Here is a 15,547-nt window from a genome sequence, read left to right on the forward strand (position 1 = left end):
CAGCTCTGCAGTGTGCATGCTAACACTTTCACATACACACAGCTCTGCAGTGTACAGTACATGCTAACACTTTCACATACACACAGCTCTGCAGTGTAGGCTACAGTACATGCTAACACTTTCACATACACACAGCTCTGCAGTGTACAGTACATGCTAACACTTTCACATACACAGCTCTGCAGTGTGCATGCTAACACTTTCACATACACAAAATGTCCCCAAAAAGTCAGAGAAGTGATTTAAGGTACACCCCTTATAGGCAACATTTTTTAAATAATATATATCACCATGAAACTTCCCCAGTTGATTACTCACATTAAAACAGTAAACTTTTGTATTAGAAGAAAGAGAGAAGATTGACATTTTATGTTTAAATATGCAAATGATGCATTATCTACTATACAATATGTGCAAATTTGCATACATTTCCAGGACATAAATCTTAACATTGGAAAAAATCCAGGTTCAAAGTTCTCGTTTCATTTTGCTGACGTATTAGAGGCAAAGGTTTTTACAGATGGAATTTTGGATATCTCTTCTTATCACTCCATAAATCAGAAAATACTGTCAACAGTCATAAAAAGTCAATTTTCGCCATGTATTTAGGAATAAAATGCGATATAAATCAGGCTAGGAATGATACATAAACAAACCCCTCTGCGAAACCCTTCAGAATATAGCTGTAGATAGGAATAAAACTGGAAAATTTTAAACTACTGAAGTGGAGATTTTGGGCTCAGAATATGAGAAAGGGAAATGGATGTTTTACCCTTTTGATTCATTGATTGATTGATTTGCCGGCAGAAATATGTACGTATAACATAAGTACGTATAAGTCGCTACAAAGCTGGTTGAAAAGCGGCAAAGTAGCCCTTTAACCAGTTAATATGCGTTCTTCTTATAGTCAGTGAACCTCATAATGCTTTCCTATTTCAGCTGCTTCTACAAGAATGTATTTGTAGCTGACTAGCTTCTATAAATAACGTTCTTAGTCATAGAGAAACAAATAGGAACAACATTTAAAAAAGGAAACAAAATGTCTTTATTGTTGAAAATCGATACAGAAATAAAAGTATGTAGAAAAACATATCAACAGTACAGCCTCATGTTAACATACATTCTCATTTAAACCAAAAGTGTGACACCTCTGTCCTGCCGAAGCTCTCTTCTCTCTGCGTTCCAAATGACATCATATATACAAAGAAAATGCCCGTAATCACTTTATTGTTCAAGCCCCGCCTCCACAGCGTACCTATAAGCCCTCTGTAATAGAGCCTTCATAGTCGGGTATGTGAGGGTCGGCAGGGTGGGAAAATAACAGCAGCCAAATAGCGAGACACTTTGACGGTGGCTATAAGTTGATCTACTCGACTAGCCACTTTAGCAGGTAAAGCTTTGTAGTTTGTAAACGTTTGTAGCTTCTTTCCTATTCCATTACTCAGATTTTGGCTGGTGAAATAGCAAAAAGAGGCTGTTGAAATGTACAAATTAATGGGCGGAAAGTTGATTTCTGCCCTGCTTTGGCGGCTATTAGAAGAGCCCATGATGGACGGTACAGTAAGAAAGGCCAGGCTGAGGGAAATGCATCTGCAAAAATGTATTGAAAAAATACATTCTCTCCATATACATATAAATACATTTTTGTTGTGCAAATTGCAAGTGTAGAAGCCTCCAGCCTTGCGGTTCCCCTGCGAGGGGCTCAGGCGCCCAGACGAGCCGGCTGCGCTTGTCTGGTCGGTGAACACGGCAAAAACTGACGAGCTGTCCATGGTCTTCTCTTGACTCCACCTATCAGGTTATTACGTCTGCCAGGGAAGTTTAGGCTATGTTTATGGTGCCGTTTCTCTGTTTGTTTGTTTGTCTGTAAGTAGGATTACGGAAAAACTACTGGGGCGATTTTCATGAAACCTCGTGGAAGGGGCCAAGGAAGATCCCATTAACTTTTGGAACAAATTTGATCTGACTCAGGAAATATCCATAGCATAACAGACCGGACTAATTGGCCTTTGTGGACGTCCGAGTGGCCTTCTAGTTTCATGATATCTTCAGTCAGATTCTCTCTCTGCACTGGCAGATAATCTGCTGGTTTCCGTAAACTGCACTTGATTCATGCAATATGACTTCTTTGTTCAAGAAATCATCATAAAACAATGAAGAAAATCTGGAAACAAGAAACTTTCTCCAAGACAATTTCACTTTTAGTAAGTAAATGTCTTGAAACAAGCTATTCTCCTGGCAAAAACAAGTCAAATTTGTTGAAACTGGTCAAATTGAATTAGAGAGGATCGTTTCATATTAGAGTCTCTGTGATCACAGACAGAAACTAAACCGCTGGAACTAAACAGGCACAGAGACTCTATCTGTCAGCAGTTCGTACCGTTGACAGCAGGAGCGGCAGTTGCGGTCTGTTTACGTTCCTGCTTGGCCGGTTGGGCCGTCGGCAGCGCAGCAGGAAGACAATTCTCACTTTTACAAAGTAAATGTCCTGAAACGCGTTCCATTCTCCAATCCTGAAATACGCTCGATGAGTCTGGAGACAAGAGAAAATAACACGTCTGTCAGGTTTTGAAAGATCCGTGTGATTTTTACTGTGTGACTGATGAGATGTAGGCTTTTGCGCCGAAATTTAGATGAAGTGAGTCTCTGATTTTGGTTTTCCAGAAAATGTACTATTTAGTTCAACCACTGGACATCGCTGCACTTGACAAAGGCACTTTATATCCTTAACTGGTTTGTGGCCAACAGAAGAAGCCTGGTTCTATTGGACATAATATGGAGTTACTTTTGTGTCATGCAATCAAAAATGCATGCAATTGAAAAATGCTTAATGGAAAGTAAAATTATTTTTGATTAAATATTAACTGTATTAATGCAAATCAAAAACTTTTGTTTGCAAATCCAAACTTTTTTGTGAATCCAAAGGTTTTGTTTGAAAAAAAAAAGAAGAAGCAATCTATATGCACCAGTTCAAACATTGCTATTACTATGAACTTTTGGATTTGCAAACAAACTTTTGGATTCGCAAAGTTTTTGATTCAAATTAATACATTTTTAATCACAGATTTATTTTACTTGCAACAACAACAAAATGTAAGTGCAGTGTGGAAGGTTTTGCACTCAAACCTATTCTGTTTGATTACATGATAAAGGGTGATTCCATACATTCACACTAAAAAACATTTTGGCTTGAGCGAGTTTTAATGAAAATCAATGCCCAGAACGGCCTGTCGGAGGAGCTCTACTCTGAAACCGCCATGAAAATCTACACCAGAGGAACAGCAGAAGCGTTGCGTCACATCCCAAACCCCGTGACTCTCGCCTCGTGAAGAAATATGATCAAAGACCTTTTTGATAAATAAACATCACACACGTTATGAAAATAGTATTCCAGGGAGCCAGCTTCCCATTATTTCAACACAAAAAATATATCTAGCGTGAGTCGTTAGCCCACGCCGCAGAGAGTAACGATGTCTCCGTGCTTCTTCCTATTGGTTGTTTCTCGATCAGTTTAGCCTTGATAAATAAGGAGGAGGCATGTTTGCTATTACGTATCAAAAAATGCGCTCTCGTTACAAATTCCCTGACAAGTATGTCCTGTACATGTTTTTACAGCACTGGGTTAGGTGGAACATGAAATAGTATGGATACTTTTCCCTATCTTAATTCAAGAGCGTGGTCTATCAATTTGAGAGCATGATTTGTTGATTTCAAGTTCCGATTTTGTAAGGCTGGAATAAAGCTAGGGAAAAATCTCCATAAAGTCGGGGGAACGGTAGGTCTCCGGTCGCCATCCCAGCCTGTGCGACTCCTCCCTGGGCTTCTTCAAGGGTGGCTCTGCATGGGGCGGAGGGGTCCTACCACTTCCCAGGAATGGGCGTCCCACACTCGTACCATGACACATAGCTGATGTGGGAGTGCGCTCCGATCGGGCCGAAGGACACGGGCTCCTGTCTCATGGCTCTGTAGTATCCTGAACACAGGGGACAACAAGGCAACATCATTATGTGAACCAGGACAGTCGACTAGGAACACGTTCTTTAACAAGGTCAATGCTTTTGTTTTTAACCCGGTTGATTTGTTTTCACTTCAGCCCCGCACAGTGGGCTAACTCTGGGTTTGACAGAGGAAACCACTGAAGTGAGACTGAAAGCTGTAGTTGCTCAAATGGCCACTTGAGGCTGGACTCTCGTTCACCCCATGTTAACACATTGAGTGCCAGCCATTTTTTCAATCCTGTAGGTAAGTTGTGCCAGGTTTTTTTTTGAGGATTCTGGCTCATTTTACAAGAGCCGAGGATTATTTTCTGTTAAGAATTCGTGAACACCAATCATCTAAAAATAACTAATAGAATGTGTGCTTTCTCTGTCTAAAAGAGTTAGTTTGCAGAGTTAGTAGTTATGTAGATATTAGCCGTTGAGTACAGCATGGTTTCAGAGATTTTCAGAGAGTTTGGAGATAAATGGATTTTTAGAACCACCTCACGTGCCTGTGATTATGGGTGCCCTTGTCTCCCACTCTGTGCGCTCTCTCTCTCTCTCTCTCTCTCTCTCTCTCCTCTCTCTCTCTCTCTCTCTCTCTCGAGAGAGAGAGAGGGAGAGAGCGAGAGGGAGAGTTGCTTCAACTCCTCCCTCCATGGGCGTTCTTCTTGGCTGCAGCGGCCGTCACAAGCTTGTCACCAGTCTCAGTGTTTTGCTGCTGTCCTGTGCCTGTGGCTGCGCGGCCGCTGTTTGAGGAAGTCGGGATGGACTCGCTCGCTTCTTGGAGTTTTGGTTGAGAGAAGCTTTTGCGATTCTGGTCATATTTATGCTGCGTGTTTCAAAGTGTGTTCCACCTGTAATCTATTATGTAAATTTGCAATCCCGCATCGCCAGCAATCAGCGCGAAAACGAAAGCGTTTTCCCCCATCCATTTTCATGAGAATGGCTGGGGTGAGAATGGCGTGACAAGTTAAAAAAATGCTTGCCTTCCTCTAGTCAGGAGAGCACTGTCGCCACTTAGTGGTCGGTAAAATAGATTATACACATTCTCTTGCTCCAATAGTGATCTCGAAGATGTAAAAGTTGTTGATTGATGTCCCACCGTCAAAAAAAAAAAATGTTTATGTAAGACGAGATATCTCGGCTCTGGCACTCAAGCGTTGGATTATGTAAGACGAGATATCTCGGCTATGGCACTTAACGTGTTAAAATGGCCCACTTTGTAACAGGATTAAACATGTTAACAGCCTGGTTCAAGACTCGGTTTTGGTCTATAGTCTATAGTCTATTGGGTCTATTTTTATATAAGTCACCTGTTTAGAGTAAAATAGACAATAGAAAAGACTGTTTTGTCCAGTGATCGCTCAGCTTGATGATGACGGACCAATAGCCGGTGGAGCTGCGGCTCTGGGAAAGCCCTGGTCTCGTGCTGTGTCATGCGAGCTGCACAAGGACCCCAAGATGGCGACAACCACACTAGGCTTCAAACATCGACCGTCTCAAAACGGGAGTGGCTACCTCCATATTATTTACAGTCCATGGTCTCGCTTCAAGACCGCATTTTTCCAATCAAGTTTAGATGAAAGCACGCCCACTCTCGATTCGGCTTCTCTCTCTCGCTCTCACAGGTTGCAATGCCTGACAACTACGTTTTCCGCTGAATAAATATTGTGATTGGACAACAATGTGAACGATGACACACCTGTTGCCAACCTGCCTCTGACATCCAACCGCTTCAGCTCATTCAGAACGCTGCAGCCCGTCTGGTATTCAACCAACCCAAATTCTCTCATGTCACTCCCCTCTTCCGGGACCTTCACTGGCTTCCCATCTTGACACGCATCAAATTCAAGTCACTGGTACTGGCCTACAGGGCGGTACACCAGACAGCCCCCCCTGTACCTACAATCTATGGTTAGGCCCCAAACCTCTCACCGCTCCCTCCGCTCCTCCACCAGTGCAGGATGCCTCGCCCCTCCTCCGCTACATGGGCTCAAAAGTCGCTCATCCCGTTCGCGACTCTTCTCGTCCCTGGCACCTCAATGGTGGAACGAGCTGCACCTTCGGTCAGGACGGCCGAATCACTGCCAATCTTTCGGCAAAGACTAAAAACACACCTTTTCAGGCTCCATCTGGGCCCTTCTTGAACTAACATCTTTCTCTCTCTCTCTCTCTCTCTCTCTCTCTAAAAAAAACTTTACCACTATTCCTTCAGAAGTTGTAGCTCTGTTGCATAGCTGATTTCTCTATTCTTGACAAAAATGTGTTATTGTAAGTCGCTTTGGATAAAAGTGTCTGCCAAATGACATAATGTAATGTAATGTAATAGCGCCACTCGCTGCATCTGGAAACTCCCTAAAAGTTAAACTAACCATTGTTGATGTAAATAAGGACGACGAATGAGTCGCCATGTTTTTCCAGTGTGAAGTCCGAAACTTTGACCCAGGCGTTCATCATATGGAAGGGGCGTGGTTTCATCTAAGCTGGGTTGGGAAAACGATAGACGTAGCTAGCTGGGCATTTGTGTCCCTGGCCAACCAGTCTTGTTTTGTTCACAACCCAAAGATATTCAGTTTAGAGGAGTGAAGAAACCAGAAAATATTCACATGATTTAAGAAGCTAGAATCAGATAATTTTACAGAAACCGATTAATTGATAATCAAAATAGTTGGCAGTTAATTTAGTTAACAAGTAATTCAGTGGTTCCCAACCTTAGGGTCGCGACCCTAAGTGGGGTCGCCTGGAATTCAAATAGGGTCGCCTGAAATCTAAAACAAAATAAAAAAAATACACCAGACCCAATTTAATACTACCGAAGATGATTAGGGTCACTTGCGATTTTGTTTATTTTTACGTATTTTTTTAGTTCTGAGTTTAAAGTGATAATCTGTAAGATTTCAGCTTTGTTCTCTTGGGTGACACCTATGGCGATGAGTGGTAATTGCAGGTGACATCCAAACAGTGTTGCATTATGTGACATTACTAATGTCACATAATGTCACTATATACTGCAATATATATATACTGCTTTCATCAATGGACCATAGCCTCAATCAACATTGTGAGTGACTCTTAATTTATTTATTTTTATTTAGATGAAAATCTTTGAGATTATAATAAAAAAAAAAGGGTTCTGAGAATAAAGTCAGAGTTTTGAGATTAAAGTCAGAATTCTCAGATTAAAGTCAGAATTCTGCGGGGAAAAAGAAGCATACTATGTGACATCACTGAAGATGTCACTGATGACATTATCAATGGTGTACCGGAATTTGAATGTCAGGGGTCCCTAGATTTTTGCAACGTCAAAATAGGGTCACGAGGCAAAAAAGGTTGGGAACCCCTGAACTAATTCATCATTGCAGCTATAACTGGTACAAAACAACAGTTTTTGGGAGCTACAATACAAAAATAGCTGCATCAGTTTTCAAAGACCTATATGGGACATACTGTTCTATGCAATGTCTAGCCAACATTCATTCAGTCTTTGACTCTGATCCTGCGACAAGTCTCTCTTTGAAGCAGTGGTTTTTAGCCTCAGTGGGTGAATCTGGATTAGCAGTGGTTTTTAGCCTCAGTGGGTGAATCTGGATTAGCAGTGGTTTTTAGCCTCAGTGGGGGTGAACCTCGATTAGCAGTGGCTTTTACCCTCGGTTGGTGAACCTGGATTAGCAGTGGTTTTTACCCTCAGTGGGGGTGAACCTGGATTAGCAGTGGTTTTTACCCTCAGTGGGTGAACCTGGATTAGCAGTGGTTTAGCAGTAGTGCAAGATGGATAACCTCGCGAGATCAAAAGAGATTCTCTCGACGTAATCCATCTTGTCATGCACAGGCAGTTAAGATGATTGGCCGAACCATGCCGGCCCGACGAATCAGCGGCAGCATTAGGCGGGCTCAGGCTCGTCTGGGCAAGTAGTGTGTACATGGTCTTTGTAGTTCTTTTCACTAGTCAACATGGCTGCCACCACGGAAGTGACAGGCAGTCTGAATGAAATTGAATGTAACGTTCCCAATTCTATGTATTAAATTCTAAAAAACGACCCTCAACATTTGGGAAGGCTAAGCCACACAACTAGTTCGTTATAATCTAACTTCATGCTTCGAAGGCACAGGCACCTTCGGCAATCTGATTGGTTGAAGTTAACACCCACCAGCGGTGATAGACAGATGGGTCATCCAATCACCTGCCAAGTAGCTTGGAAAAAGTGCCCGCCTCCGTCAGCGGGTCTGGTTACTGCATTCCAAGATCGACTGGTTTAGTGAAAGGTATGTGGAGCTATACCGTCCATCTGGCAGCGTCAGGTTAGTGGTTATTACCCGCATCGAGTGAATCTGGATTAGCAGTGGTTTTTACCCTCAGTGGGGGTGAACCTGGATTAGCAGTGGTTTTTACCCTCAGTGGGTGAACCTGGATTAGCAGTGGTTTTTACCCTCGGTTGGTGAACCTGGATTAGCAGTGGTTTTTACCCTCGGTTGGTGAACCTGGATTAGCAGTGGTTTTTACCCTCGGTTGGTGAACCTGGATTAGCAGTGTTTTTTACCCTCGGTTGGTGAACCTGGATTAGCAGTGGTTTTTACCCTCAGTGGGTGAACCTGGATTAGCAGTGGTTTTTACCCTCGGTTGGTGAACCTGGATTAGCAGTGGTTTTTACCCTCAGTGGGGGTGAACCTCGATTAGCAGTGGCTTTTACCCTCGGTTGGTGAACCTGGATTAGCAGTGGTTTTTACCCTCAGTGGGGGTGAACCTGGATTAGCAGTGGTTTTTACCCTCAGTGGGTGAACCTGGATTAGCAGTGGTTTTTACCCTCGGTTGGTGAACCTGTTTTAATAGAATCAGCTGTTCACCTGTTCTGGCCGGCAACTGATCGGATCTGAGCTGCCGGCCTGTTATTCCGTCCAGGAAGGAGTCGACGAACTGACAGTGGTCCTCCCCGAAGCCGGTCTGGTCGCCAATGTTGTAGAATTTACCTGTAGAGACCCAATAACAGGTCAGTTCACAGATAACCTTACTCAGAAGTCAGAACCAACAGCAGGTCAGTTCACAGATAACCTTACTCAGAATCAACAGCAGGTCAGTTCACAGATAACCTTACTCAGAACCAACATCAGGTCAGTTCACAGGTAACCTTACTCAGAACCAACAGCAGGTCAGTTCACAGATAACCTTACTCAGAAGTCAGAACCAACAGCAGGTCAGTTCACAGGTAACCTTACTCAGAAGTCAGAACCAACAGCAGGTCAGTTCACAGATAACCTTACTCAGAAGTCAGAACCAACAGCAGGCCAGTTCACAGGTAACCTTACTCAGAATCAACAACAGGTCAGTTCACAGGTAACCTTACTCAGAACCAACAGCAGATCAGTTCACAGATAACCTTACTCAGAAGTCAGAACCAACAGCAGGTCAGTTCACAGGTAACCTTACTCAGAACCAACAGCAGGTCAGTTCACAGGTAACCTTACTCAGAACCAACAGCAGGTCAGTTCATATAATTTGCCTGCATAGAACCAACAGCCGTTGAGTTCACAAATAACTTTACTCAGAGAGGAGGCAACCACCTGTCTGGGAGGTGCTGTGTTGTTATTTTGGAAAGTTGAAGTGGTTTAAGGAATAAATCCTGTCACCTCTCGGATCATTAGATGTTTTCTGTGTGTATCCACCTTATTTCTAGCTGCCATGATTAGAGATGCACCGATTGCCATTTTCTTGGCCGGTTCCGATTTCCGATTTTTGAATAGTCTGACTTGCCGATACCGATTTTGGCCGATTCCGATTTTCTTTCTAAGAACAATAATTGACAGGTTATTATTTATTTATTTTACTTTGCTTTAATAGAAAATTAAGATTCATGTCACATTTCTTATCATTTGCATGAGGTAGGACGATCTCACTCAAAAACATCTAAAAATAAAAGTGTTCCAGGTTACTGGACAGAGCTTTTCTTTTTTGTGTAAATACAATGAATATAAAACAATTAATTCCAGTATATCCCACAGCTATCATGCATTTACTTTTCCAAAAGAAACTAGAACGACCGCAACGCGGACTTATGCCTCCGCATTAGTTCATTCTGGAGTCCAAATCGCCATTTGAGGCAAATTGGAAGAGATTCCGTCAAGGCGCTCCTGTGATGTTGCGTTACAGAGCTTGGAAATTGGGTGTGTGAGAGGTCACAGTGAGCTTGAACTTTGACCACCAAAATGTAATCAGTTCATCCTTGAGTCCAAGTCGATGTTTGAGACAAGTTTGATTAAATTCCGTCAAGGCATTCCTGAGATATCGCGTTAACAAGCTTGAAAATGGCGTTCGAGAGCTCACCTTGACCTTTGACCTTTGACCACCAAAATGTAATCAGTTCATCCTTGAGTCCAAGTCGATGTTTGAGACAAGTTTGATTAAATTCCGTCAAGGCATTCCTGAGATATCACGTTAACAAGCTTGAAAATGGCGTTTGAGAGGTCACAGTGACCTTGACCTTTGACTTTTGACCACCAAAATGTAATCAGTTCATCCTTGAGTCTAAGTAGATGTTTGAGGCAAATTTGATGAAATTCCGTCGATCATGAGATATCACGTTAACAAGCTGGAAAATGGCGTTTGAGAGGTCACAGTGACCTTGACCTTTGACCTTTGACCACCAAAATCTAATCAGTTCATCCTTGAGTCCAAGTCGATGTTTGAGACAAGTTTGATTAAATTTCGTCAAGGCAGTCCTGAGATATCGCGTTAACAAGCTTGAAAATGGCGTTTGAGAGGTCACAGTGACCTTGACCTTTGACCTTTGACCACCAAAATCTAATCAGTTCATCCTTGAGTCCAAGTCGATGTTTAAGACAAGTTTGATTAAATTCCGTCAAGGCATTCCTGAGATATCGCGTTAACAAGCTTGAAAATGGCGTTGGAGAGGTCACAGTTACCTCGACCTTTGACCTTTGACCACCAAAATCTAATCAGATCATCCTTGAGTCTAAGTCGATGTTTGAGGCAAATTTGATGAAATTCCGTCCAGGCGTTCCTCAGATATCGCGTTAACGAACCTCGTACGGACGGACGGACAGCCGTACGTACGTACGGACGGACAACCCGGATCCATAATGCCTCCGGCCTGGCTATCGCATAAAAAGGTGCAACAGAACAGGGGCTCCAGATGGAAAGTAGCCTATGGCTAAATCTGTTACAAAGCATCTCTTCCCCTATGGGGTTTAATGTTTTTTTTGTATATTTCCCTGCCAAATAAACTAATAAAATAAATAAACATCAAAATGTTATCCATGGACAAGGAGTTTATAGCCTATAGGTCTGGAGCCCAGACCTTCGAAGCCATGCCCACTCTACAGTTGTAGATTTGGCTGTTGTTGAGTAGATGAGGAAATGAGTTTTAGTTGACTCTGAATGACTTTGAATATCAGAGTTTACACACAGAGTCAGTTTTTTTTATCCGCCATCCGAAAAAAAAATCATCACGCACAGAAAGCCTTGCACACTGCACACAGCAGACAGCGGTGATGTGGACTGCAGCTGGTCGGGGAAGAGGGGCCGGTGAGGTGAAGCGAGCCGCTCAGACTGGAGTGGACTCCAGCCGAGCGGGACTCGGCAACGTACCCTGCCCCTCCACGGCTTATTTTCGACTTGCATGTGTGACAAACTGTAAAATTTCCACACAAAAAAGGCGTGTGTTTCCTTTTGGCTGCTTGGGGTGCGCGCACGTCACGTGAACGCATGCATCGTGCAGCTGCAGGTAATTAACCGAACAAAAAAAGGGGAAAGCCGACCGGCGCACAGAATCGGCTATGTGGACTGACCGGCGCCAGTCACCGGTCGAGGCCGATCAGCTGAAAATCGGCCATTTCCGGTCACGTGCCGATCGATTGGTGCATCCCTAGCCATGATGCCTTACATATGGGAGCTTCTTCCGGTGTAATCCTCCCAGCCCCCTCCCCCTGTTACGTTGCTGACAGGCAGACCCTCGGCCAAGTAGGCTACGTTAACCAGCTGCAACAATCAGTCACGTTCTAGACCGGACCTTGCACCCATAATCATTTTACAGCGGGGAATTCAAAAATAAGGTGGATAGTTTGTTTGTTTTTCTGATCCAGGACACTTTACACTTTACAATAAGGATACATCCGGGTTATTTCATTCTTAATAAGCATTAACTAAGCCTTAATTAACGCCTTAATTAACAGCCTTGACCGTAAATTCATCAATCACATGTTCTCACTTGAGGTGGGTGTCTGTGGGCTACTTCCTGGGAAAATGATACCCAATAATTTGTGTCTTCCAACTACATACATATTTGCTTGTTTTATTTTCTTCAGTTTCATTGTAGTAGATGTCAGTGCTTCTATTCATTAGGACATGTTGATCATATAATGACATTCACATAAGAATTGATAATCAATAATCGTTAGTAATCAGTGTCCTCACCGTTGAGCGAGTCGCTCAGGTAGATCTTGTACCTGAGGGAGTTACACAGCTGGACGCCCACAAACTTGCGGTACCAGGTCCTCTTGACGTACTGCTTCCCGTTACAGTCCGAGTATGAGTCCGTCTTAAAGGGGAACTGCGTCCAGATGGCGTCTTTTCCTACACACACAGGACAGGACAGTATTCAGTTACTCATTCATTCACTCATTGTTTCATTCATTCATTCCATTCAGTGCAAAAACGTAACAGGTTATCTGTAGAGGGTTTTCAGGTGACACTATATCTATCACTATATCTTGGAGGTTGTCAGCTCTGTGAACAGCTGTTTCTGTCTCCTCAACAGAATTGTACAGACATTAATTTCTGTCTGTTTCTGACTGAACTGATCATTTCATCACTATGTTTACAGTATATGGACTGCAATAATCAGACTATTGACCTTATAGATTTAGCCGATGTCTCGTCATAGACGCTGGCTGGGGGCGTGGTCAGGGTGGGGGAAATCCTCCCGTTCTCCCCATTCAGCATAGTTAGCATTTTGCTGCTAGCCCAGGTAGACAGGATCGGGGATTCAACCACCGCAGTAAACACACATCTGAACAGATGTCTATGTACTTGCTCTAGAGTCCCAAATCCTGTAGTTTAGAGCTGCAGCACTGTCCTTTGGTGAGTCAGCCCATTGAGATATATGTCCCCCCCCCCCCACTGCCATCTATTCTATAAGCAAGACAACGGGACCTATCTTCGCAAAAGCGGTAATTTAGCGTTTGCGCTCGTTTAACGCCGTGCGCAATGCAAATTGGGGGAGGGCACAAGCGCATGCCTGTTATAATTGTACTGGACATAGGCGTGCCACATGGCAAAGCAGGCGTTTCAGCGCTAAAATGTGGGGATAGATGGCCTTATCCTATCGTCAGCAGCACGCAATTACTTTGCGCTAAGAGCTTTGAAAAAGACCTCTTAGCAGCTAAAACACTTGCTGCGCTTGAGCGCACCATAATCTCTGCGCAGCGCAGAAACGACGTGCCACCCCAGGACATCAAATTCTACTGCTAAAATGTATATTGATATATATTGATAGACAGGATATCGCCTGTACCAAGATAGGGCCCATGGTTTTTATTAAGGTGTTTACATGAGTTGCTTATAGAACATTCCATTCATATTCCTGTTTACATGCCACAGAGCAGAGTCCCTTTAATGACTATAGAGACACGCCTGCATGACGTCCTGCAGGAGATTCCCTCCTGAATTTAACCTGAAATCCTTTGGACCGGTGGCAGCCATCTTTTCTTCTGTAAAGTTTACAGTTTACGCAGACAAGTTGTGCAACTCATCAAGCAGTTTGACTGCGTGTGTGTTGCAAAATGCTGCAAAAACTGGTAGGATGTCATAGTGTGATTAGGTATACATCAGAATACAGTACGTCTTAATTTGACTGTGGCTATGACCTTATTCGGGTCAGAAAATGTTTACATGGCAGTGTCTTATTAGAGTATTGGCTTAATCTGGTTTAAAGAGTCACACACTGATACATCCGATTGATAGTGTTAGCTAGCTAACTATCCTCAGCTAATTTGTTCATCATTTGTTGCCAGCGCATCTGATTAGCACACGAGCTAATGTACTGTATCAACAGTAGCAGCAGCTAGCATTAGCATGTTCACATTAACATCACTGATGTTACATCAGAGTGTTTGCTGACTAGTTAGCTAACTAACAGTTTGTTCAGGTTAAGTCATCTCAACTGTTCTCAAGCTACAATGGGTGTTTTGGAGTAGAGACTATAGGGCTAGAGAGTGTATTGTGTCACAGGTTGGTTGGGTGTAAATGCATTCTACAAAATGTGATAAAATTATGTGGTGCAGGGGTATTCTCTTACCTGAGACATTCTCACTCACCCGAGGGTCCGCTGAGAGAGAGAGAGAGAGAGAGAGAGAGAGAGAGAGAGAGAGAGAGAGAGTTTTAATACAATGCATTTGTCACCCAGATTTCCCCAGACAGTCCCAAAAGTTGGTGTGTGAGGATGTTTGCTAGTTTGTTTGACAGTGTTTCGTTACACAGGCCAGGCCTGGAGTCGTAAAGACTTCCTGTCTCCATGAAGATGTTTTACAGGATGCTGTGGAGGCGGTGTGGCTGTCACCCCCCATGTTTAAAGGGGCAAGACCTGGAGGGGCAGGGTGCAGAGTCATTCTGTCACCCCGCATGTTTAAAGGAGCATGACCTGGAGGGGCAGGGTGCAGAGTCATTCTGTCACCCCGCATGTTTAAAGGAGCATGACCTGGAGGGGCAGGGTGCAGAGTCATTCTGTCACCCCGCATGTTTAAAGGAGCATGACCTGGAGGGGCAGGGTGCAGAGTCATTCTGTCACCCCGCATGTTTAAAGGAGCATGACCTGGAGGGGCAGGGTGCAGAGTCATTCTGTCACCCCGCATGTTTAAAGGAGCATGACCTGGAGGGGCAGGGTGCAGAGTCATTCTGTCACCCCGCATGTTTAAAGGAGCATGACCTGGAGGGGCAGGGTGCAGAGTCATTCTGTCACCCCGCATGTTTAAAGGAGCATGACCTGGAGGGGCAGGGTGCAGAGTCATTCTGTCACCCCGCATGTTTAAAGGAGCATGACCTGGAGGGGCAGGGTGCAGAGTCATTCTGTCACCCCGCATGTTTAAAGGAGCATGACCTGGAGGGGCAGGGTGCAGAGTCATTCTGTCACCCCGCATGTTTAAAGGGGCATGACCTGGAGGGGCAGGGTGCAGAGTCATTCTGTCACCCCCCATGTTTAAAGGGGCATGACCTGGAGGGGCAGGGTGCAGAGTCATTCTGTCACCCCGCATGTTTAAAGGAGCATGACCTGGAGGGGCAGGGTGCAGAGTCATTCTGTCACCCCGCATGTTTAAAGGGGCATGACCTGGAGGGGCAGGGTGCAGAGTCATTCTGTCACCCCGCATGTTTAAAGGGGCATGACCTGGAGGGGCAGGGTGCAGAGTCATTCTGGACTGTTTTCGCTCAGAGAAACGATCGAGCCAGTCACAGCCTTCGTAGGCGGGGCTAAAGTTTGTGACGTTTTCAGCCTGTGCCAGAGCGTTGAGACAGAGGACAATAGAATAACAAAAATGGCGATGGCCATGGATGATATTTAGCG

At 44.0% G+C, this 15,547-nt stretch overlaps 1 protein-coding gene across 8 annotated transcripts in view; it reads right to left on the reverse strand.

The window, feature by feature from the left end:
• Positions 1-1,046: 1,046 nt before the first annotated feature.
• The window catches only part of abi3bpb (ABI family, member 3 (NESH) binding protein b), an 89,772-nt gene continuing 75,271 nt past the window's right edge, over positions 1,047-15,547 (reverse strand). For all 8 annotated transcript variants that reach the window (XM_083633972.1, XM_083633973.1, XM_083633975.1 and 5 more), the window contains 4 exons: positions 14,288-14,317; positions 12,406-12,564; positions 8,823-8,945; positions 1,047-3,973 (listed from right to left, as the gene is read on the reverse strand). In XM_083633972.1, the coding sequence (XP_083490098.1) occupies positions 3,858-3,973; positions 8,823-8,945; positions 12,406-12,564; positions 14,288-14,317 (428 nt within the window). In that variant the 3' untranslated portion in view covers positions 1,047-3,857. The remainder of the gene's footprint in view (positions 3,974-8,822; positions 8,946-12,405; positions 12,565-14,287; positions 14,318-15,547) is intronic.

Source organism: Poromitra crassiceps (assembly GCF_964638095.1).
Source record: "Poromitra crassiceps genome assembly, chromosome: 3".
In the NCBI taxonomy this organism is placed as follows: Eukaryota; Metazoa; Chordata; class Actinopteri; order Beryciformes; family Melamphaidae; genus Poromitra; species Poromitra crassiceps.